Source organism: Chionomys nivalis, chromosome 16 (genome assembly GCF_950005125.1).
Source record: "Chionomys nivalis chromosome 16, mChiNiv1.1, whole genome shotgun sequence".
Taxonomy (NCBI): Eukaryota; Metazoa; Chordata; class Mammalia; order Rodentia; family Cricetidae; genus Chionomys; species Chionomys nivalis.
Genome location: NC_080101.1, coordinates 27,186,841 through 27,210,797, shown reverse-complemented (window position 1 = coordinate 27,210,797; position 23,957 = coordinate 27,186,841). Strand labels below are relative to the sequence as shown.

Sequence of the window (23,957 nt, the reverse complement as noted above, 5' to 3'; positions counted from 1 at the left end):
ACACACACGTATGCACATAGACACATACCTTGCTCTGCTGGAGAAGCCGCCACACTCCAGGTTTGGATGCCATAGGAAGGAATGTTGTCTAAAATGTCTCCCAGTGCATGGAGAGAGGGACCTGGCTGGTCACACTCAGCCTTCTACAGAGCCACTAGCTAGCAGGAAGAGACCTAGGCATAAGCTGAACTGATACTCTCAGATCCACCACGCTGCCCTGGGGAAGGCCCAGTCCAGGAGACTCGTCAGTCCCACAGCACCCAGCAGGACCTCAGGTCAAGGTCAGATTACTAAAGAATAGCTGTGCCTGCCTTTGCCCTCCCTGCTGGCTCTGAAGAAACCAAAAAACAAGGAACTAGTGGCCAACAGAAGGATGCAGATGGGCACTGACAGGAACCTTCTTCTGGAGTTCTCTTGTCCACGGTGGCCTGTTGCCAATCAGGTAGAGCTCCTTAGATTCTGTTCCCATCATCTGGGGCTTCTGCAGTGTATAAATAATCAGTCTGGGAGCACAGTGGGAGAGTGGTAGTTCCTAGGAAGTGTTGAGGAATGTAAGCTCAGAGCAAGGACAGGGATGTGGGAGCTGCGACGGGGGCAGGATGAGGCAGCCTGGGAACTGCGCTGTGAACGACAGGAAACAGGCTTGGCCAGTGTTGTGAGAACGTGGGGATGTCAGCATGAAAGGGGCTGTGGGTTCAGAGCAGGTGATAGTTCCTATATGAGTGGACTCCAAAGTGAGAGCCTATCCAGGGCAGTAGGAAGCAGACGTGGGTAAAGGAGAGAACTCTAGGAAGAGGGCATGACCTCAAGTGCTTGAGACTGAGTTGTAGACGTCCTTGAGAACTGGACTAGCCAGGCCTGGATTCCATTTAAACTGCGTGGCTGTGACTGTGGAACTAACCGTGGCGAAACTACTTCTGCCCTGAGGCCTTGGTTTCCTCCAGTCTCAGGAGACAGAGGCTGGAGTAGTGAGGTTCTGTTTGAGGTCAGCCTGGTCTAGATAACAAGTTCCAGGCCGGTCAGTCAGAGCTACAAAGTGAGACACCCCCCCCTCAAAAACTTGCCAGGCGTGGTGGTGGCCGACGCCTTTAGTCCCAGCACTCAGGAGGCAGAGGCAGGCGGATCTCTGGGTTCAAGACCAGCCTGGTCTACAGGGCGAGGCCAGGACAGTCAGGGCTACACAGAGAAACCCTGTCTTGAAAAAAAGTTAAATAAAATAAAGAATGCTCCCAATGAGAATGGTTATCCCTGTCTGGGGATGTTAGGATGGAACCGGAGACGACATGTGTGCACCTCTTATGTGAGGCGCAGTGAACAACCACCCTAACAGCATGTGCTAAGCTAGATCATGAGACACCCCAGGGACGGGCTCACAGACGCTTTCCCTGAGTCTGGAGATCTAAGTTCCACATCTCCACTCTCTACCCAGCTAGGTATAGCTAGAATGTTCATCTTCTGTAAGAACGTCCTCCGCCTCCGTCTCTGAGTCTCTGAAAAGCACAACCCTCCCAGAGATGCTCATTCATGGTTTCCGTGGTGTTTGAAGCACAGCCACAAACCTCATTACATTGTTCCTCTTTGTGTTTGAGTCAGAGTCTCGTGTAGCCCAGGTTAGCTTGAACTGACTATATAGCTGCAGCTGGCCTTGAACTCCTAACCCACCTTCCTGCCCCCCACCTGTTGGGATTATAGGTGTGCGTCATCACCACTCCTGGCTCTCCTTTCATTCTCAACTGATTTTTCAAAATGTTCAAAAGTCGGGGTTCCTGGATCCTGTCTTAATTGTGTTGTTTGCTTTCTGCAGAGCACTCTGGCACTGAGTGTTATCTCCATGCCTCTCTACTTTAAAAAGTATTTATGTGTGTGAGTGTTGTGCCTGCATGTATGTATGTATGTATGTATGTATGTATGTATGTATGTATGTATGTATGTGTACCGTGTGCCTGGTACCCACAGAGGTCAAAGGAGAGAGTCGGATCCCCTGGGACTGCAATTTGGGTTGGTTGCGAGCTACCATGTCGGTGCTGGGAACTGAACCTGGGCCCTCTGCAACAACAACAAGCATTTTCTTGACCACCAAGTCATCTCTCTGCTCCCCCTCTTTTTTACTTTTTATTTTGAAATAGAGTTTTGCAAGACTGTGTGCTGTGTAGTCTGCCTTGAACTCACGTGGTACCCCAGGTAGCCTTGAACTAGAAATCCCGCCAGGTATCTGTACCACTAGACCGAACTTCCTTATTTTTTAAAATGTGGCCCTGCTGTCTTTGATCTTTGTGACCACCAGTGAGCTGCAATATTCCAGTTTAAAGTGCTCTGTACAGCCAGGGATGTGTCGGTGATGATGTTGGTCTGCCTTCCTTAGGGCCTTGGTTTAGTCCCCGGCACAACCTAAGCAAAGTGTTCTGTGAGAATTTGAAGGGGTGCCAGGTTTGGGGACATGCTCCTTTAATCTCAGCTCCCAGTAGGTGGTGACAGGGCCAGCCTGAGCTACACACATACACACACACACACACACACACACACACACACACCCGTCACCACTCTTAAAACAGACTTAACACTTAGAGATCCAAAACAAAAGTGTCCTTGTGCTTTCTGCTTGTACCCTCCCAAGTGTACTTGCTGTGTTCCTGGTCAAAGGGTTCATTTCTTAGACTCTGTCTGAGAGTTTGTTCTTCCACATAAATGTATATGTGTTCTACAAACAGTCTGGAAGACTAGAATAATAAATTGTTTGTTTAGAAGGATCTCACTCTGTAGACCAGGCAGGCTGGCCTGAAACTCACAGAGATCCACCTGCGTCTGTCTCCCAAGTGCTGGGCTTAAAGGTGTGTGCTACCATGCCTGACCTACCTTCCTCCTTTCCTCCCTTCCTTCCTTCCTTTCTTTTGTTTTGTTTTTTTGTTTTGTTTTGTTTTCTTGAGACAGGGTTTCTCTGTTGTTTTGGAGCCTGTCCTGGAACTAGCTCTTGTAGACCAGGCTGGTCTCGAACTCACAGAGATCCGCCCGCCTCTGCCTCTGGAGTGCTGGGATTAAAGGTGCCTTCCTTTCTTAATTATGTGTTTACTTGTAAATGTCTCTTGTAAATTGGGTGCCTTACAGTGGGGAGAAGCTCCCACTGAAGATCATTGATGGTTGTATCCCAGAGGCACCCTTAAAGTTGTTGCTCTGTATCCATGCACTTCTTAGTCCAGCCCAGGGATTATAGCCTGGGTCCTAGGGCGAAATCTAATATATATAAGGAGAAACTTTCTCCTCAGAGAAACTATTATTTATGTACGTGGTGTGTATTTACTATACACAAACTAGATATGCAGATGAACCATCCAGAATTAGTCAACAGAGGTCAGCACTGTAAATACTTGGTTGTGTGTTTCAAATTTTCTTCCATTCATATAAACATAAAAATAACTTAGAATAACACCATAGTATATACATTTCTTTTTCCCCTTTAAGTCAGTGCTCATATTTCTACATTATGATTGTCTTAAGCCATGGTCTCACTGTATTGCCCAATCTGGCTCCGAATCCTGGGTTGGAGAAATTCCTTTGTGTTCTGAGTAGCTGGAGCCACAGGACACCACCATACGCAGCTAGTAACACAGGATTGTTTTAATCACGCATGCACGCACACATACAGACACATTTGGGGGTGGGCAGGGTTTCACTCTGTAGCCCTGGCAGGGCCTGATTAAAAGTGTACACTACACCTGGCTTTATACTTTTTAATTGACGATTATTGGAATTTTAGAGTAGTCCCAACATTTAATCTTTGTTATCCTTATAGCATACAGATGAACATGTGACCCAAAATAATTTTGTATATATATTTGTTGTGTGTATATATATGTATGTGTGTATATATCTCTATATTATATGTGTGTGTGTATATATATATATGTATGTATATATATATGGAGATAGGAAGAAAGAAGTAAAGAGAAAACTGTGTCGTGTCTCTCATATCAGAACATCCTAAAAAGTCCTCTTCATTATTCCCCAAAATGCTGTTAAGCAATTGTTCCCCATTCCCTGTCTTGTTCTCACCTATTTCTGCACGTGCCCAACCCCCTCCGCCTTCCCAGTCCCTCTGTCCCCATCTCTCCTCTGCAGCATCATTTCTTCCTCACTCCTCTTCATGAATCCTAATCTTCTGTGGGTTTTGTTTTGTTTGGTTTCGTTTTTCAATACAGGGTTTCTCTGTAGCTTTGGAGCCTGTCCTGGAACTAGCTCTTGTAGACCAGGCTGGCCTCAAACTCACAGAGATCCACCTGCCTCTGCCTCCTGAGTGCTGGGATTAAAGGCATGTGCCACCACCACCCGACTGTCTTTTGTTTTTTATTTTGCTTTTTTGAGACAAGATTTTGCAATGTAGCCTTGATAAGCCTAGAATGTCCTTATTGAGATACAATTCATATACCAGTTGTCTTATTTGTTTTAGAGAGCTGGCTTGTTTGTTTTTCCCCAGCTTCTCAGCCCTGAAATAATCACACAAAAACCATATTATTTGTAAAACTGTTTGGTCAATAGCTTAAGCATATTCTGGCTAACTAATATCTTAACCCATCTCCATTAATCTGTGTATCTCCACGAGACTGTGGCTTATGGTAGGGTTATATGACCTCTCTCTAACTCTGCCTTCCTCCTCCCAGCATTCAGTTTAGTTTTCCCCACCTAGCTCTGTTCTGCCCTGCTCTGCTATAGGCTCAAAGCAGTTTCTTTATTTAACCAATGGTAATCACAGCATACAAAGGGGAATCCCACGTCAGTCTTAGTTGGGGTTTTTATTGCTGTGAAGCAATACCATGACCACAACAACTCTTATAAAGGAAAATATTTAATTGGGTGGTGTGCAGTTCAGAGATTCAGTCCATTATCATCATGGAGGAACATGGCAGTGCACAGACAGACATGGTGCTGGAGAAGGAGCCAAGAGTCCTACATCTTGATCTGCAGGCAACAGGAAGTGAACTGAGACACTGGGTGTGGCTTAAGCATACAGGAGACCTCAAAGCCGGCCTCCACAGTAACATGCTCCCTCCAACAAAGCCACACCTCCTAATGGTGCCACCCCCTTTCGGGGGCATTTTTTTCAAACCACCACACCAGTATGTTCACCACTATATAATGTGTAACCATTACCACTGTCTGATAGCAACATACTTTCATCACCCCACAGAGACCCCCCTTTGCCATGAAGCAGTTGCTTCCCATCTGCCAGCCCTTACAGATTCCTAACCTACCTTCCGTCAGTTGGTTTCCTGTTCTGGTCTCTGACCAGGTGGTCATGCTTGCTTAGCATCCATGAAGACCTGGGTAAAGGCCTTAGCACCATAGAAACTGGGCATGGTGGTACCTGCTTATAATCCCAGCACATGGACAGTGGAGGCAGTAAGACCAGGAATTCAAGGTCATCCTTGGCTAGATATGGATTTGGAGGCCAGCCTGTAATACATGAGACCCTGTCTCAAAAAAAGATTTTTTTATTCTTATTTTTTCTATAACTCTTAATCTTGTAACTTAGTTTGCCTTCTCTAGTTTTTGCTTCTCCACATCCATTTGATGATTGTACTCAACACAATAGGGCTTACAAATCCAATACAGGAGAGTTCCTCTCAGAAGTCTTCATTTTAATGTGATTTAACATACATAATTTAATATATAATCATATTTAATTAAAACTTTCTATAATTGTCCCTTGTGCATATAGTTATTGGTCATTGGCGTGTCTCTTTGATTAGTTTTCTTTATGCCCTCACTTCCACATGAAGAGCTTGGCCCTTTGGTCTAAATTAGTTAAAATTTAAGATAATGGTGGCATCAAGGGTTCAGTTAAATGATTAAGTAAGAGAAAGTAAACAAGGGATTTAGAGCCAGAATACCAAAGGGGAAATAGGAATCAGAAGGGAGAGAAGAGAGATGAATGGATCAGAAGAAATGAGACATGGGGAGTCTAGGAGAGAGGGCCTGAATCCGACAGCTCAGGACAGAGTTTGAGAGGTCATTCTTCCATAGGGTGGCCAAGAGACCAGAGACCTCACCACCAAAGGAACGTTAACTTATCAGAGGTAAAACTTGGCTAGAGGAGACTCCAGGGGATCCCCAATAGTGATGTGCTCTGCGACAGCAGAGCCAGTTGGGGCACTTTGAAGGTTCTAAACGCTGGCCTAAACAAGCATCGAGACTGGATGAGGCTCATGCGTTCCAGGTGTGGTGTAAGAGTGTGGTTGGCTGGTGCAGCGGGGGTAGATGTAAAATACCACTGATTTCTGTGAGCATGTGATGTCTGTCCAGTTTTCCTCCTCCGTGTAAACTTGTATGCTGTAGCCGTGCAGCCATTGCTGTCCTTTTCTCGGTGCCTTGTGCTCTCCAGACATCCTGCATGGTGTTCTCAGTCATGTCACCCCTCCACCTTGTGTGCAGGTGTGCATATGTCTGTGTGTGCGTGCATGTCTGTGTGCATATGTGTATCCGCGTGTATGCGTGTGTATCTACATGTGTGTATATCTCTGTGTGTACGTATTTCTGTATGTATGCATATATGTGTCCATGTGTATGTGTGTGTCTACATGTGTGTATATCTCTGTGTGTGCATATGTGTGTCCATGTGTATGCATGTTTATCTACGTGTGTATATCTGTGTGTACGTGTGTCTGTATGTGTGCATATATGTGTCCATGTGTGTGTATCTGTGTGTGCATGTATATGTGTATCTCTGTGTGTGCGTGTCTGTATGTCTGTGCATATGTCTGTGTGTCTACATGTGTATGCGTATTCTCTATGTGCAAATATCTGTGTGTGCATATGTGTGTGTCTTATGTCTGTGTGTGTGCATATGTGTATCTATGTGTCTACATGTGTATGTATGTCTCTGTTCTGTGTGTGCATATGTGTCTGTGAGTCTGTGTGTGTGTGAATGAGTGTACATGCCTGTCTCTGTTGGATGCTGTTTGTTCATTTCCTGGCTGCCCAGACCCAAAATAATCATACTGAAATTATACACACACACACACACACACACATTTGTTTTGTTTTTGGAGACAAAGTTTCGCTGTAGTTTTGAACCTGTCCTGGCACTAGCTCTTGTAGACCAGGCTGATCTCGAACTCACAGAGATCCGCCTACCTCTGCCTCCCAGGTGCTGGGTTTAAAGGTGTGTGTCACCACCACCCGACTATAAACTGAAACTATATTAATTATAATACTATTTGGCCAATAGCTTAAGCATATTTCTAGCTAGCTCTTACATCTTAAATTAACCCATTTCTGTTATTTTATATATTACCATGAGGCTTTTGGCTTACTAGAAAGGTTCCAGCTGGTAGCTCATATATTTCTCCTCTGGCAGCTTCTGACTCCGCCTACTCTCTTTTTATAGATCTCTTCCAGCCTGGCTATATTCTGCCCTGCTATAGGCTGAAGCAGCTTCTTTTATTAACCAATGGTAGTAAAAAAATATATATATTCACAGTATACAGAGGGGAATCCCACATCATGTCTCTGTCTCTGTGCATGTGTCTGTGTGTACGTGCATGTGTGTGTCTATGTCCATGTGTGTCTGTGTGTCTGTGTGTACATCTATGCCTGTCCATGTATGCGTGTATATTTGTGAGTGTTTATGTGTATGTGTGTATCTGTGTGTGTGTGTGTGTGTGTCTGTGTGATTTGTCGATATTTACTGCTTAGAAGAGAATGGGAACTCTGAGAGGTCTCAGCTGGTAAAGACACTTCCTATGAGTCCACTCCCTGAGTTCACATGGTAGAAGGAGAGAACAGACTTCCACAGGTTGTCCTCTGCCTCCACACACATGCTGTGGCACACACACACAACCACACACCCTCTCTAACTAAATAAAGGAAATTTTTTCATAAAGAGGGAGGAACATGTTGTCCCTGAGTTCCCCATACCTTCATATGTGTCATTAAAAGAGGCCCGGCCTTTTGTTGCAGTTGAACACACGGTGACCTTAGACCCGCGCAAGGCAGAGTCTGTGGCAGTGCCCTCTCTGTTGTTGGGCCTGGGCTGTCAGAACCTACCTGACCCAGAGCCTTCATTCTTCTTGGACTCTCGTTCATCTGAAAATAACCTGGGGAAGGGCCTGTCCCTGATGTCCAGGGAGGTGACGTTAGGTTCCCTTTCTCTTCCTCTCTCCAGGTGCCAAGCTCTCCTGATGAAATGTGTGCTGCCCCACTGGGCTCCCAAGGCAGTGTCTGGTGCTGTTGATGCCCTTGTTGGAACTTTCCAGAATGGATAGCCCCCCTAAGCTGACTGGAGAGACCCTCATCGTCCACCATATCCCTTTAGTGCACTGTCAAGTCCCAGACAGGCAGGGCTGCGGGGTGGCAAGCGGAGGCAGTGGGAGCACAAGACCCCAGCCCTTCTGCCCTCCTGCGCTGGGCCTGGGACAAGCTGACTCCCTGCTATACAACAGCCTGCACTCTGCCCCGGGGGCATCTACACGGTCTTCAGACAGCATCAAGAGTAGGGGTCGGGATGGCCGCGGCCCTGGAGCTTCCAAACGACACAATCCCTTCTTGGTGCAGGAAGGTGTGGGTGAAACAGGACTTGGTGACCTGTGTGACGACAACCCTGGAGAGAGTGCCACCCAGCAGTCCTTCCACCTGCACAGCGCCAGCCAGCCCACCTTCCATCTGTCTTCTTTCCAGCTGCCATCGTCGGGCCCTGGCCTGCGCAGGCCGTGGGGTGCAACACGCGGTCGGCCTGGCGTGGTGGAGGGGCAGGAACAAGAGCCAGCAGCAGCCTTGGGGACCCAGCAGGGCAGCACCAGCCCCTGCTTCCAGCCAGAGCTGGACTCTGAGACCATGGAGCTGGACGAGTGTGGGGGACCCGGTGGGAGTGGCAGCGGAGAGGGAGCCAGTGATACCTCTGCCTTTTCCTTTGAACAAGAGTGGAAGCTCAGTTCAGACGAATCCCCGAGAAACCCTGGGCGCTCCGGCTCGGGGGCTCAGCACTGCCACTACAGCAGCGCGTCCAGTCAGTCCGAGGCCGCCGACCAGTCCATGGGCTACGTCAGTGACTCCTCCTGCAACAGTTCAGACGGTGTGCTAGTCACCTTCAGCACCCTCTACAACAAGACGCACGGCAGCTCCCGTGCCACCCTCAACTCTGTCCCTCAGTCCTGCAGCGACTCTTCCTTCTGCAGCCAGTCCGACCCTGGAGCCTTTTACCTGGACCTGCAGCCCTCCCCAGCTGAGTCAAAAATGTCGTGTGAGTCCCACCACCCCGAGACTGGGGACAGGGAGGAGGGCTGTGGTTGTCCTCATGCCTCGTCCCCCGAGCTCGATGCCAACTGCAATTCCTACCGCCCACACTGTGAGCCCTGCCCGGCTGTGGCTGACCTCACAGCCTGCTTCCAGAGCCAGGCCCGCCTTGTGGTGGCCACACAAAATTACTATAAACTTGTCACCTGTGACCTGTCCTCGCAGTCCTCCCCAAGCCCGGCTGGCTCTTCCATCACCAGCTGCTCTGAAGAACACACCAAGATCAGCCCTCCACCAGGCCCTGGCTCGGAACCAGACCCCAGCCAGCCCTCTGAGTATTACCTCTTCCAGAAGCCAGACATCCTGCCCGAGGAACAAGGAGGAGTGGCTTCCTCGACGGAAGCAGCAACTGCCATGGGCCCCACTGTACTCGAAGGGCAAGTGTACACAAATACTTCACCCCCCAACCTAAGCACCGGCCGGCAGCGCTCTCGAAGCTATGACCGGAGTCTGGAGCGCAGCCCCACTGTCCGCCTGGGCTCGCTGGAGCGCATGCTAAGTTGCCCAGTACGCTTAAGTGAGGGCCCTGCAGCCTTAGCTGGGCCTGCTTCCCCACCCAGGAGGGTTACCTCTTTTGCTGAATTGGCCAAAGGCCGGAAGAAAACGGCACCAGGCTCTGGCTCGCCACCACTTCGGGTGAGCGTTGGAGACTCCTCCCAGGACTTCTCGCCCATCCAGGAAGCCCAGCACGACAGGGCGGGCCCACTTGATGAAGGCACTCGATGCAGCCACAGTCTGCCAGCCATGCCCTTGGGGCCAAGCCTGGACCTCCTTGGCCCAGAACCCTGGTCCACCCAGCTTTGTCAGGGTGCCCAGTCCAGCGAGATGCCACTTCCTAACCTCAGAGCTGCTGGACAGGACCCCTTGGCCCAACTGATGGATCCCGGACCTGCTCTCCCAGGTCCAGCCAACAGCCATACCCAGAGGGATGCAAGAGCTAGAGCTGACGGTAAGGAACTCGGACAACGCCAGGCTATGCATCCACTCTATACCAGCCTGGACCTCGTTCCCTGGGGGTGGAGACAGGAAGAAGAGAATACCAAATAGATGGGTCACTGGGACTTGGAGTCTGGTACCCTGGGAAACCCTGAAGCTGAAGTACAGGCCCTTAAACCAGAAGTGGAATTGCTAACAGGCAAGGCATGTAGCCAGTTAGACACATAGGGACTTACAGTGCTTGGGGCAGCTTAGGGACATGTCCTGCAGGGAGACCGCAGTGGAAAACAGTGAAGTCAGTTCTTTGATCATTAATGGCAGCCCTGCACTTAGAGCCTGACGTGGCATGTGCCTCTGGAAACTGAGGCAGGAGAATTGCTTGAGGCCAGCTAGCATGGGCAGCAGGTGAGATCTTCCTCTTTAAGAAAAAGAAAACGGAAACCTCAGAACTGACCGTTGCCCTGACCTTTCAGCTCCCTAAGCCAGTCCCTTCATTATCGATTGCATTTCAAGTAATTGCTTATACCCCAGTCTGTCCTGGAGGTTCAAGTAATTGTGTATACCCCGGTCTGTCCTGGGGTGCTAGCGAGGTAACCCGACCTGGAGGGGTTTCAATGAGGGACAGAAACAAAAGGCGGCCACTCAGGTACCAAGGTGGCCGTGTAAGGTTTGAGTCACCCGGAGCAGTGCAGTTAAGACTGGCGGATTGGGAGGACTGAACGGTTTACACTGAAGCTCCGTCTGGAAGAAAGGTTAGGGTTAGATTTTGTATTTGCTCGGAATCTGATTCTTTCCAGGAACTGCACTAGACTGATTCAGCATAACCACTAGGATGGGGAGAGCCCCACAAGGGTTGGCATCAGAGCGACTGTGTTGTTACTGTTGGTTTGGTTTTCTGTTTGCTTAATGGCACGTTTTGACTTGCACTTCTAGAAAGATCCTTGGTGGTTTGGGTGGAAGGTGTGAAGCGCCTTCCTGACAGGAGAGACTGCTGACCTGAGTGGTAGTGAACCTCTGCGATTTCTACTTAGTGACAGCCCAGCTGGGGCTCCACAGTAAGACCTTGGGCGGGGCAAGGCGAAGTGGGGGTGGGGTGGCAGTTAAAACTGATTGTCCAGGAAGAATGTGTGGACTTGCCAAGTAAACAGGAAGAGAGTCTGACCAGAATGTGATTTAAAGGCTAAGCAGAGCAACCCTAACGGTCAGTCGGGGATGTGACTGGACTTGATGGGCACATCCTGCAATTCTAGCATTCAGGAAGTGAAGACGAGAGAGTCAGTAGTTCAAGATTGGGCCAGTGAGATGGCCAGGCAGGTATAGGCACTTAAGAGTCCACGCTCAGCAACCTCAGTGAACTCCCTGGAACTCAGACAGCGGTGAAAGGAAAATACCAACTCCTCAGCTGTCCTCTGCTCCCACACTTGTGCACACATACAATGATTATTAAAATACATGCTTTAGCCAGGCATGGTGCCACACACCTTTAATCCCAGCACGCAGAGGCAGAGGCTGTGGATCTTGTGCTAGCTTGTTACACACGGTGAGTTTCAAGCCAGTCAGGGCCACATTGTCTCAAAGTAAAGGCAGTCTGGAGAGGTGGCTTAGTGATTAAAGTGCCTGCCGGGTATCACAGTCCCCACCCTCAAAACTGCAGATGCCACAAATGCCTGGCGGTGTGGCAGCCCACCTGTAACCCTGGTCTCAGACAGTAGAGAGAGATGCCCAGGACAAGCTAGCTGTCAGTACTGACTATCCAAGAGCTCTGGGTTTGATTGAGCCATCCTGCCTCAGTGAATAAGGTAGATGAATGATCAAGGGTGATTCCCAGTATCACTCATATATGTGCAAATGTGCACATACATACTTATACACATTCTCATACGTGTGCAAGCATGTACACTACATACCACACAAACAAAAATGGAAAAATGAAAAAAGAGATGGAGAGAAAGAGAGAGGTAGAAGGAGAGAGTCATTAAAGTATTTTTACTATACTAAAAACTAGTTTTAGTACTTCTTAAATTTAAGTATTTTTATTGTGTCATTGAGATGGTTCAGTTGAGAAAGGTGTTGGTCGACAGGTTGGTCAATCCTAAAGTCCACATGGTGGAAGGAGAAAGGCAGGGTCTTCTCCATCCCAGATTGGCCTTTGTAGCCAAGGACAACCTTGAGTTTCTGATTCTGCTGCCTCCACCTCCTGCTGGGATCGTAGGAATGAGCCTCTAGATTTATTTGGTCCTCAGGACTGGCCAGGGCTTCCTGCCTTCCAAGGCAAGCACTCTACCAACTGAGCTCCGTCCCCAGTCCCCCGTACGACCTTTGTATCAAAGTCGTGTGTTGTCCTATAATCTCCAGTGAAACACCACAGGTTCCTCTCTTGACTGTACACACCCTTCTTTTTTTTTTTTTAAATATTTATTTATTATGTATACAATATTCTGTCTGTGTGCATGTCTGCAGGCCAGAAGAGGGCACCAGACCTCTTTACAGATGGTTGTGAGCCACCATGTGGTTGCCAAGAATTGAACTCAGGACCTTTGGAAGAGCAGGCAATGCTCTTAATCACTGAGCCATCTCTCCAGCCCCACACCCTTCTTAAAATCTGAACCGACAGTCCATCCAATGCGTGGATGACCCAGGAAATGTCCCCGTCCCGTCCCCCGTCCCGTGTCCCCCCCCCAACCTGAGCAGCGGGGGTCCACATTTAGTAAAAGGAGCTTGTCAAATCTTGATAGAACAAAGCTAATAAAGCAGAGGGCAAAGTGAAATTCGATTTGTAAAGTCTCCTTGAGTTGATTTTGGGCCAGTAACTGACCCATGAGTCAGCAGTTTTGAAAAGCCCTGCACAAAGGTCACTTGACAGACGCGTTAGGGGATTGCAGGGACAGCCCACCCCTGCTTTGAAAGCAGGATCACTCGCTTCCCGTGGAGCTCTGCATGTGACATTTTAAGAAGGAACTAAGGAACTAGGGCTGCCTCTCCCAGGTACACGACCTGTGGCGTGATCTCTGCCTAGGATTTTCTTAAGAATCCTCTCATAGGAAAGAGAGAACTTGATTTGGGTCCCAGGGGTAAAACTAACACCCGTTCCTCAAGGTGACCTCCCTTCTAAATTAATCTTCTTCTTCTGCCTCATACCATATATTGGGAGTAACAGGGAGGATTTTGGTTTTGAAAATAGGATCTCCCCATATAGTCCAGGCTAGTTTCAATTTCAGATACCCCTGCCTCAGCCTCCCAAATGCTGGAGGTGGTAGGCACATACGGCAGAGGACAGTGTTTCCTTAGAGGGTAGGACTAGGTATATAGTCCGGATATACTTTACTAGGACTAGATAGACAGTCCGGATACACCTTACTGGGACTAGATAGACAGTCCGGATATCCTTTAAATGGGTGCTGATAAAGCTGTTGTTGTAATAAAGCTGAGAAGACCCAGTCAGCCTTGAAATGTGATCAGTGGAAGGAAGACACCCCTAATGGAGAAAGCCGTACTTAAAAATGGGGCTGAAGGAAGGGGGGGGTAAGGTCGGGACAGCCCTTGGCCTAGTACAGCAGGGACTAGATTCAGCCCCTGGTGAGGAGAGAGGAGAGTCAGAATGGCTAGTGTGGGAATTTGAGGAGAGAGCAACCCAATCTATGGTGTAGCTATGCCTGAGAACCTCGTCTTTATTCTTTGAGCACTAACCACAGAAGATAAGATACATTAATTTTTTAAGAAACTAGGTTTATAAAAGGTGTTTTGAGACAGAGGAAACTGGACTGAATCAGAAGTAGAGATTCATTCATTTAACTGTTCATTTCCTGGACCCTGGAGATACAATGACCAATAGGGATTTGCCCCCCACTTTGCTGGGCCGCTGTGAAGTCACAGTGCAAGCACTTGGAGAAAGAAACTTCCCATGCTTTACAGACGGAATGAGACCGGATCAGAGGGCTCTTGGCCAGGGGGCTGAGCGGGAAGTATGGGGATGAGATCTCAGGCAGAAGGGACAGCAGGATGGCTGCAAGTGTGCCATGGGGAAGGACTGGATGGAGTATGGCTAACACAGCAAGGAGAAGGGCAGAGTGGCCTCTCGGCATGATTCTGAATCGCTTCTCTGAGGCTGTGTACCCATCCCTCATGACTCATCGATGTAAATAAGAAAGACGCACGGCAAGCCCAGTCTGGTTCACGCATGTGTGATGTGGTGGACGACACGGCCCCAGAGCCAGAGTCTGGCTTGCCGTTTCCTAGCTGAATGATCTTAACCTGAGACGATGACTTAATGTCTCTAATTTTAAAATTTCCTGATCTATGTGTGGCAGGTGGCTCATACCTATAGTGTCAGCACTTGGAGGTTGAGACAGGAGGATCAGAAATCCAAGGTCAATTTTGACTACAAAGCAAGATCCAAATAAGCCTGAACTACGTGAGATCCTGTCTCAAAAAAGAAAAAAGGGAAAAAAAAATTGATCTGTGGAGAAGTCCTACCTCTTATAGTGGTTGAGCCACGCCCAGGGTTTTAGGTCCTGTAAGGGTTATGGCGCCATCTTGTGTTCATTCAGATATCTGCAGCATCTGCTGTGGCCCCTGCGTTGCTCTGAACCAACTCAGGCACACTGACCTGGAAGGGGCCCCAGGGTTGGGGAGCACATTCCTGTGCAGGAAGAGTACACATGGACACTGAGGTTCTTAGGGGATCATGGAAAAGCGAGAATGTGGGTGCAGAGCGTCATAGGCAGGCTGGCTCAGCTGCAAGTCTAAGTGTCTTGCTGCTGTGTGCTCAGAAATGGAGCATGTGAGCAAACTGAGTGGAGACCGGTGAGAGCTTGAAGTCAGCAGCGTCTTGACACCGAGTCTGCAACTCATACAGTCTGTGAGCGGTTCCACCATTGAGAGAATGGAGGCATCAGGAAAACGGGCAGAGCTGATAGGCTGATGGCGGTAGGGTCCGAGTGTCTCCCCGGACACAGAAGCTGATAGGTGGATGGGGTAGGGTCTGAGTGTCTCCCAGGACATGGTTTGGGGACTGTCTTTCTAGTGAGGCTGTTTTTGTTTAAAATGAAAGCAAAGCCCGTGGCAAGATGATCTAAGATAAGGAGATGAACTTAGTGCTGGGAGCTTGGGCATCTGCGTGAAAGTCTGAAATCCAGCTCCCTTTGCAAGGGAGAACATGTTCAGTGTGAGGAAAGGTCTGGGCCTCTGACACACCTTAAGACCTTTGGAGTTCAGAAAGTGGAGAGGCAGAAGGCAGTCCAGACCATAACACATAGGGAAGGTCTTACAAGAAGGAGCAGTGCCCCCTCCACCAGTGTGGGTCCAGCAGCCCAGGCTCGCCCACCTTTCCATCGGGTATTATAAGGCTGCCCTTGGTGCTTCCTCTGGCTCAGTCCTTCTCCGTCCTGTTGCTGCAGGGGGCGGCACTGAGAGCCGACCAGTGCTTCGCTACAGCAAGGAGCAGAGGCCGACCACGCTGCCTATCCAGCCCTTCGTGTTCCAGCATCACTTCCCCAAGCAGCTGGCCAAGGCCCGTGCCCTCCACAGCCTCTCCCAGCTCTACAGCCTCTCGGGCTGCAGCCGTGCGCAGCCGCAGCAGCAGCAGCCTGCCTCACTGGTTATCTCCACCACTCAAGGCCCAGCCCCAGCTCCCTCAGGAGAGCCACAGCCATTCACACCCCAGACCTCTGGCAGGGGTGCCAGAAAAGCTGGGCCTGAGCTGGAGACCTCAAGGCCGTCACCCCTGGGAAGCTACTCCCCTGTCAGGAGTGCCGGCCCCTTCGGGCCCAGCACTGACTCGTCCACCTCTACCTCCTGCTCCCCTCCACCAGAGCAGGCCACAGCAGCAGAAAGTCTCCCCACATGGGGCCACCCTTGTCCTCCCGTGCGGCCTGCCGCCTCCCAGGGGCCACTGAAGGAGGACCAGAAGATTCCGACCTTGACTGAGTACCGGCTCCATGGCACGGGAAGCTTGCCACCTCTGGGCTCCTGGAGATCTGGCTTTTCCCGGGCAGAGAGCCTGGCTCGAGGAGGTGGTGAGGGCAGCATGGCCTCCAGGCCCAACAATGGTATGAGCTTCATCTGTAGCCCAATCCTCCCACTCCTTTGAATGGCTTCTTATGTGTTCAGCGCGGGTCACACCCACAGCGTCTGGCGTATTTGCCACATCTTCTCAACCCTAGCATTTTATACGGGCCCCTGGGTGGATGTGAAATACCGTCTCCTAACTCTGCCTCCCGCTTGTTCTCTCCCCAGCCAATCACCTATCCCCTCAAGCCCTCAAGTGGCGGGAATACAGGAGGAAGAACCCATTGGGACCACCCGGTTTGTCAGGAAGCCTAGATCGAAGGCCACAGGAAGCTCGGCTGGCCCGCAGGAACCCCATCTTTGAGTTCCCTGGTTCTTTTGGCCCTGCCAGCCAACTGAATTACCGGCTGAATGGTGCGTGACCGCAGTCCCTGGTATACCCAGGACAAGCTAGGATGGGCTTGGAGAGGGGTCAGTTAGTCAAGAGGATGGAGGGCACCCAGCTGAACTCTCCAGAAGAGCTTCAGGATAAGGTTTTTCTTTCCTTTTCAGGTCAGGTAGCAAAGCCGTTACCACTGACCTGCCCTGACCTCCAGGACCCCTTCTCCTTAACTGAGAAGCCTCCAGCTGAGTTTTGTCTGTCTCCAGATGGCAGCTCGGAGGTCATTTCCATTGACGTGCTTCAGAAGAAAGGTCTGTATCAACACCAGCCTGGTTACCCGCTGTGCCTGGTGCCCTGGCTAACCCTCCAGAAGGAGTCTGTGGGCGTTAGGGTGTTAGAAGATTGTGTGGCGTACTGCGCGAGGGTCGTATGTCAGGAACCTAAGAATCGGCTCCAACCAGCCCTTCCTTCAGCAATGAGAGAGACTGTTCCATAGTTTCAAAAAATTTACAGGAGTCTGGTATGGTGGGAGGCAGGGGCAGGTGGATATCTGAGTTCAAGGCCAGCCCGGGTAACACAGTGAGACCACCTCAAAAACTCCAAACAAACAAAAAAGTCCCTAAGTGCTGAAGGTATGGCCACCTGGGTGCACACGTTGGTGCCATCTAAGAAGACGAGGACAGGAACACGCTGTTAGCAGCGACCAGTTCCTTGGGAAAGGAACCAAGCATAAGTGTGGGCAAAGGGCAGGGCTGGCAAAGGAGAAGTTGCAGCTCCTTGTAGCAAGAGAGACACAGAGGGTAGAGAGAGAGGGGAGAGCCCTCTGTGGTGAGAGCACGGACAGTGGATGCAGATGGGTCAGCCTCGGTTGGCTGGGCCAGAGTCTTGAGACCAGCACAGTCACCCCAGCCCCTTCCCCACAGGGCTGGTGAAAGCTGTCAACACTGCCGTGGACCTGATCGTGGCCCATTTTGGCACAAGCCGGGATCCTGGGGTCAAGGTAAGCTGGAGCTCTGAAGAGCTGAGCTGCGCCCTGCAGACTCGGCTGTTTGTGTCCAGGGATGGAGATGGCCAGAGGGGACCAGGGGGGCTGGCTAAGTGAGAACCAGGTCAGGCTTCTCATGTTGTCCTGTGATCTGCAGGCAAAGCTGGGGAACAGCTCTGTGAGCCCCAATGTGGGCCACCTGGTTCTGAAGTACCTGTGCCCTGCGGTCCAAGCTGTGCTGGAGGACGGGCTCAAGGCCTTCGTGCTAGACGTGATCATTGGACAGCGTAAGAACACGCCTTGGAGTGTGGTGGAGGCTTCCACTCAGCTAGGTAGGGGCCGGACTGCGACTCTGGGCTCCAGGCTGAATTCAGAGCTCCAGAGACTAGAAATGGATCTCCAACCCTGTCTCCTTCCCAGGCCCATCCACCAAGGTCCTGCATGGTCTATACAACAAAGTCAGCCAGTTCCCAGAACTCACCAGCCACACTATGCGCTTCAACGCCTTCATCCTCGGCCTGCTCAAGTAAGTGTGTAGGACGCAGGTCTAAGCAGCCCGCGCCACTACAGTTCCGCGTCCTCTAAAGGGCCGGCTGCCGGGAATGAGGCAGTGTTCGTGCAAGGCCTCAGCATGCCTTTACCCCACCTCGCTGCAGCCTCTCTGCAGGCCCTGCTTTCTTCCTCTGCACGCACCCACAAGCCCGTCCACTTTCACAGGCCCGCGGCCTGGCCTATTTAGAAACTAACTGGGTTTCTCAGTGTTCAGGGTCTTGCAAACTGTGATCCTCTCAATTCCAGCTCTGCTTCTACATCCTGCCTCAGAGCGTGCCATAGAGTAGCATGTCCCACATATCAGCCCGGTCTTTACCTTTGGCCCAGAGCAGCCTGTCCTCACTCAGCAGTCACTCTGACTTATGTCTGCTGCCCCATTCCAAGAAGAAATGACTGACTTGCGAATTCCATGTCCACCCCACTCCCCACATCCTCATTGACTTTCCAGAATTACATTACAAGGTGAACCGGCAGCAGCCGGCCATAAATGTCCATCTGTATTTCCTCCCTGTATCTGACCTTCTGCGTTGTCTGACTGTGTTCACGTGAGACTTAACCCTTTCACCTCTCCCTCTCCAGCATCAGGTCCCTGGAGTTCTGGTTTAACCACCTGTACAACCATGAAGGTAAAGCCACAGCCTGTTCCGGCTCACCAGCTAGAGTAGGAGGGGAGGGGTGAGGAGGGGAGGGGGAGGCCCTCCCACACTTTCATTCTCAGAGTCTGGGGCTTCTCCTTGACTCAGAGCCGTGGAGGCCCCAGGAGACTTAGGCGGTCTAACAGCTAGGGGGCCCCCAAGCCCCAGCATTTCTCTCTGACCTCTGACCTCAGAGCTGCCGCTTCAGGTGACAGATGCACACACTACACGCTGCAGCTGGCTTCGTGTGAACCGAAGCGGAGCGCAGCCTGTGCAGAAGCATGCAGACCTCGCCGCGTCCCTCTCTGTGTGACGTCACCCTCTCTTTTCCCTAGATATCATCCAGACCCATTACCAGCCCTGGGGCTTCCTGCGCGCCGCTCACACAGTGTGCCCTGGCCTCTTCGAGGAGCTGCTGCTGCTGCTCCAGCCGTTAGCCCTGCTGCCCTTCAGCCTTGACGTGCTGTTCCAGCACCGGCTGCTGCAGAGCGGGCAGCAGCAGCGGCAGCACAAGGAACTGCTGCGCGTGTCCCAGGACCTGCTGCTCTCTGCACACTCGACACTGCAGCTGGCCCGGGCCCGAGGCCAGGAGGGCCCTGGGGAGCGGGTGAAGGGTGTGGGCGCCTCAGAAGGTGGAGAAGAGGATGAGGAAGACACGGAAGAGGCGGCTGTGGCCGGGGGGAGCCCCGAGCATGCCAGGTGGACCCGAGGGGGTCAGGCGGGCTGGTGGTACCAGCTCATGCAGAGCTCCCAGGTCTACATCGATGGCGCTACCGAGGGCTCTCGGTTCCCTCGCAGTAGCAGCGCAGGCAGTGAGAAAAAGAAAGGGGTAGGCAGTGGGGGGCCTTCTCAGGCTCCACCGCCACGGGAAGGTGTAGTAGAGGGGGCTGAGGCCTGCCCTGCCCCCGAGGAGGCCCTTGGCCAAGAAAGGGGCTGGCCTTTCTGGATGGGGAGCCCCCCTGACTCCGTGCTAGCTGAGCTGAGGCGGAGTCGAGAGAGGGAAGGGCCTGTTGCGCCACCAACAGAAAACGAAGACGGGACCGCGACTGCGGAGTCTTCCTCCGGAGGCGGCATCAAATGGGGACACCTCTTTGGTTCTCGGAAAGCTCAGCGGGAAGCCCGGCCTGCAAACAGGTGAGAGCCGCTGGCATAGACAGTGGTGTGGCAAGCCTGGTCTAAATCTGGACACAGGCAGAACCGGAATCTGTCTCCTCCCCCGTAGGCTGCCTTCAGACTGGCTGAGCCTGGACAGGTCTGTGTTCCAGCTGGTAGCGCAGACGATGGGGTCCCGTCGGGAGCCGGAGCCCAGGGAGAACCTGCAAGAGTCACACTCTCCAGCCCTGTCCTCCAAACCTCCGTGGTACGCCCAGGGGAATGAAGTATTGGGGAGCTTGACTGGCTTCTCAGAGGCCTTCTCTGACCTCCGTTCGTTGTTTCTCCAGTGAGGTGCAGGCGCTGTGCCACCATCTGGCCACAGGCCCTGGACAACTGAGCTTCCACAAAGGCGATGTCCTGCGGGTGCTGGGACCAGCCGGAGGAGACTGGCTGCATTGCAGCCGGGGCCCTGACACGGGCTTGGTACCTCTGGCCTATGTGACATTGACTCCAACTCCAAGTTCACCACCTGGAAGCAGCCAGAACTGAGGCCTTATGCATGCTGGTGGCCTCAGGGACCCTGATCCCCCCGAGACTCGGAGTCCGAGAGTTCTTCCCAAGCCCCTAGGCTTGGCTGCAAAAAGTAGACTGAGAGCCGGGGGCCACGTACCCCTGTGCTGGCACCTGCTCCCTGTGCTCAGTATTAACTACTCCTCCTCAACCGTCCCCGGCGACTTTGTCCAGACCTCCACCCAGGAGAGGAGGGAGGACGCAGCGCTGGGCTGCCAAGATCTTTCCTGGCCCATCTGGGCCAATACTTCCATGGGTGTAGACAAGTCTCCGGAGGGAGGTGGCCCAGAGGCCGTTGTGGGTTTACTAGGCCGAGTGACAATGAGGATGGATAAACAGTATTGGGGCCCGAGCCCCGAGCCCCCATGCTATAAACAGACAGTGACCAGTGCCTGGTCGTCAGAATAGGAGGAGGAGCCCAGGCTTCTGTTTATGTATTTATGTATTTATTTATTTATTTATTACGCCTATTAATAAAAAGGTGCTCAGCCTCCAAACTGTTTTCTTTGTGCCCCTCCCCCTACCTGCCTCTCTTCCTTCCAAAAAGATCGCCAGGATAGTATAAAAAGAGAGACCTTTTCGAGACCAGCCTGGTCTACAAGAGCTAGTTCCAGGACAGGCTCCAAAACCACAGAGAAACCCTGTCTTGAAAAACCAAAAAAAAAAAAAAAAAAAAAAAAAGAGACCTTGAAATCCTGGTACTTAAGCCAGGAGCTGTTTCTGAGTGGTGCTGAGGCCCAGAGCATCATGGGTGAGGTGCCCAAATGTCCCACCAAACTGGAACTTATACCCTGTGTGGCAAAGAGAGTCTGTCATGTGTAGGCAGAGGCATGAAAATTCCATCCAATTCCCAGCCAGCTGCGTGGACTCTCCAAACCGCCCTCTGAAATCTGCCCTCAACTCTCTGAGTGCCTTGGTTTCCTCTCTAAAGCTAAATCGCAGAACCTGACATCCTCCTTATCTGTTTATTCCAGTCCCCAAAACCACCCCCATCTACCCCACCCCCACCTCCGTGTACATCCCAGTTCCCAAAGCCTCTCACCTGGCACATAGCCACTGTAGTGAGGAAGGAGACCCAGGTTCTGGAAGTTGGGCCTGGGGAGTGGAGAAAGAGGTTTGGGATCCTTCTGCACTCTGCCCTTTGAACACTTCTGCCCAAATTCCTGCAGTGCCTGGTTGGTGAGCACGGGAAAGCTGGAGCCAAAGAGGAAGCGGGCACGGGGCACGTAGCCAGTGAAGCCTGGGGGTAGGGGGAGATGCTGAGTCAAGACATCCTGGGGATCTCCCCATGCCTACCCACGTCCTCTCACCTGACATGAAGAATTTCTGGGGATCTGTGTCATCCATGGAGTAGGGGGACGTCTAACGAGAGATGTTAATGGAAGAAAAATAGATTGTAAGTTCAGGCTCCCAGGAGACAGAGCTGGCAGCCAATCCCCATGTCTGGTATCCACAGCCCCCATGGTGCCCCCAGGCCTGAGCCCAGACTCCCGCCCCCATCACTAGCCTTCCCCAGCTCACTTGGGCCACCTCCTGCTGCAGCTCAGGCTCCTCTGCCTTGGGCCCTTGGTCTTTCTCAGCCTCTTTTCCTCCCCTGGCCTCCTTTGACCGCTCATGACTCTCCTGCTGCCCGTGCCTTTGCGTAAAGTTATTCATAGCTTCAGCCCAAACCTGGTTGCAGTTCTTGGCAAACATGAACTGTGCCTGCGGTATAAAACCTAGCAGAGAGAACGGTGTGTGTGTGTGTTCAGGACACACCCTGTGGAGAGGGGACCTCGTTCAGGCCGCCATACAGACCTGTATACCCAGGGACTATGCTGGAGCTGAGCCGTTCGTGCCCACGCCTGGGAGGTAGCTTCCCCCTGGAAATCCCAGGAGATCTTGGAGACTGGATGGGAGGCAGAAGCTTGCGGTGAGCAGGAGGCCAGGCTAGGCCAGGAGGGCCTCGAAGGAGCTGACCGGTCACCTGCCCATAGGTCTGGCCCATGCTGTACCGAAGTAGTGGGCAGTGTCCAGTGTACCTGAAGCACAGGACTGACCCCTCAGCTCCACGACTGTCACCATCATCCTGACACAGGCGCAAAACCCTGCTCTTGTTCTGTACTTGGAGCAAGTGTTTGTTTCCCTCTCTGTGTGTTTCTTTATAGACAGGGTCTCTGTGGCCCAGGCCGACCAAACTCCTTTTGTTCCTTCTGCGCCCCACCCCCTTCTGGGATCAGGCAGGTGCCAACCACCCCTCACCCCCAGCTTTAGTCTATAGGTCGTTTTTGTTCGTTTGTTTTCCCTACTGGAGACTGAACCTAGGGCCTTGTGCATGCTAGGTAAGAATTAAAGCACTAAAACTGCTACTTGTCTGCCCCGAGCGAGCGTTTCCAGGCCCCCTGCCTGGGTTTGCAATCCTCCCGCCCTGCTTCTACCCTGTTTCCATGGAGAAGACAACACAAAGCTTGGTTAGACCCAGCTATTCTGTGCCCCAGTTCCCCTTTTCATACAACACCACAGATACCCCCATTCTCAAACTAAGATGTCAGCTTGACCCAGGGTCTAAGTGAACCAACTGCCATCCCCAAACCCCTGTTCCCCAAAGCAGGCAGAAGAGCGCTGTGGGAAGAAGGCTTACCCTGGAATATAGTGAGGATTCCGAGGGCTGAGTCCTGGGATGTCGGTGTTGACCACAGCCATGGGAACCCGAACAGTTCCTTTTATTTCCCTTCCAGGAGGGGACTCTGGGCCGTGTGTACTGTGTCCAGGGCTATGGAGGCAGAGGAAGGGGTGGAGCTGAAGGTGGAGAAGGGAGGTACTGGTGTGGAGATTGCTTGGGCAAAGCCAGCAGAGCCAGAGAGGAGCAGACTTCTTGGTCTGCCCTGGGACTAATGCCATCCTGTCACGTGGGGCAAGGCAGAAACTGAGGGGTACACCTGCTTCACTACACCCCAAGAAAGCTGCTAGGTGGGAGGTGAGGGGATGAGAGAAACCATTCAGCTCTGTGTCAGAAGACTTCCTGCTTAAGGCCCTCCCTGGCTGAAGAGAGGTGGCTGGGGTGCCCCAGGAGGCTTGTGGAAGGAGCTGGGGTTTGTGTAGAGAGGCCTCAAAGAGAACGAACGGAAGTCCCACGGGCCTCTGGGTACGACTGAGTCACTGTCTCCTCTCACAGCTGCAGGTGGTACTGTTTACCCCGCCCACTCTGAAGCCCAAATCAACATATACAGGTGTTTATTTTTCCAGTGCAAGGACTGGAAATCCCAGGCCGTGCGCATGCTCGGCAAGTCCTCCACCGCTCCTGTGTGTCTCAGGACACAGATACCTTTTAACTCAGGAAAGTATGAAGCCAGAATTGTGGAGTAGGGGCAAGACCTGCGGCCAGGCAGCCTTCGACTCCTATCCTGAAGGCCCCAATCTCATGGAGCAGGAACCTTAACTTCCTTTGGTCCCAAATTCTCCAGACTCCAGTGTGAAGGTTAAAATACCTGAGCTTACTGAGAACGTGGCTGCCAAGACTGACTTTTCGGTGGCA

At 51.7% G+C, this 23,957-nt stretch overlaps 2 protein-coding genes across 5 annotated transcripts in view; one reads left to right on the top strand and one right to left on the bottom strand.

The window, feature by feature from the left end:
* Rusc2 (RUN and SH3 domain containing 2) overlaps positions 1-20,919 on the top strand; it is a 49,013-nt gene extending 28,094 nt beyond the window's left edge. For both annotated transcript variants that reach the window (XM_057790264.1, XM_057790265.1), the window contains exons 2-12: positions 8,156-10,231; positions 15,615-16,265; positions 16,453-16,638; positions 16,777-16,917; positions 17,530-17,606; positions 17,749-17,923; positions 18,012-18,117; positions 18,723-18,769; positions 19,114-19,912; positions 20,001-20,138; positions 20,221-20,919. In XM_057790264.1, coding sequence (XP_057646247.1) covers positions 8,224-10,231; positions 15,615-16,265; positions 16,453-16,638; positions 16,777-16,917; positions 17,530-17,606; positions 17,749-17,923; positions 18,012-18,117; positions 18,723-18,769; positions 19,114-19,912; positions 20,001-20,138; positions 20,221-20,422 — 4,530 coding nt within the window. In that variant the 5' untranslated portion in view covers positions 8,156-8,223 and the 3' untranslated portion in view covers positions 20,423-20,919. The remainder of the gene's footprint in view (positions 1-8,155; positions 10,232-15,614; positions 16,266-16,452; positions 16,639-16,776; positions 16,918-17,529; positions 17,607-17,748; positions 17,924-18,011; positions 18,118-18,722; positions 18,770-19,113; positions 19,913-20,000; positions 20,139-20,220) is intronic.
* Positions 20,900-23,181, bottom strand: Cimip2b (ciliary microtubule inner protein 2B). 3 transcript variants are annotated; one of them, XM_057790268.1, is made up of 6 exons: positions 23,064-23,181; positions 22,241-22,464; positions 21,951-22,161; positions 21,754-21,805; positions 21,486-21,615; positions 20,900-21,234 (listed from the first exon to the last, which is right to left on the bottom strand). In XM_057790268.1, the coding sequence occupies exons 1-6, from the start codon at positions 23,123-23,125 to the stop codon at positions 21,146-21,148; spliced, it is 768 nt and encodes a 255-aa protein (XP_057646251.1). In that variant the 5' UTR covers positions 23,126-23,181; the 3' UTR covers positions 20,900-21,145. The 3 variants fall into 3 exon arrangements, with proteins under 3 accessions (XP_057646251.1, XP_057646249.1, XP_057646250.1); XM_057790266.1 differs by having other exon boundaries at positions 20,907-21,234; positions 21,486-21,683; positions 21,965-22,161; XM_057790267.1 differs by having other exon boundaries at positions 21,130-21,234; positions 21,965-22,161.
* Between the last annotated feature and the right edge of the window lie 776 nt (positions 23,182-23,957).

What these genes read in the sequence shown, in the direction of transcription:
- Cimip2b (XM_057790266.1), bottom strand. Translation starts at nt 23,125, where the DNA reads ATGGCTGTGGTCAACACCGACATCCCAGGACTCAGCCCTCGGAATCCT. An exon ending in AATCCTCACTATATTCCAGG is followed by an intron (nt 22,465 to 23,063) that starts GTAAGCCTTCTT and finishes CCTGTGCTTCAG; the next exon opens with GTACACTGGACACTGCCCAC. An exon ending in CCAGAAATTCTTCATGTCAG is followed by an intron (nt 21,684 to 21,753) that starts GTGAGAGGACGT and finishes CCCTACCCCCAG; the next exon opens with GCTTCACTGGCTACGTGCCC.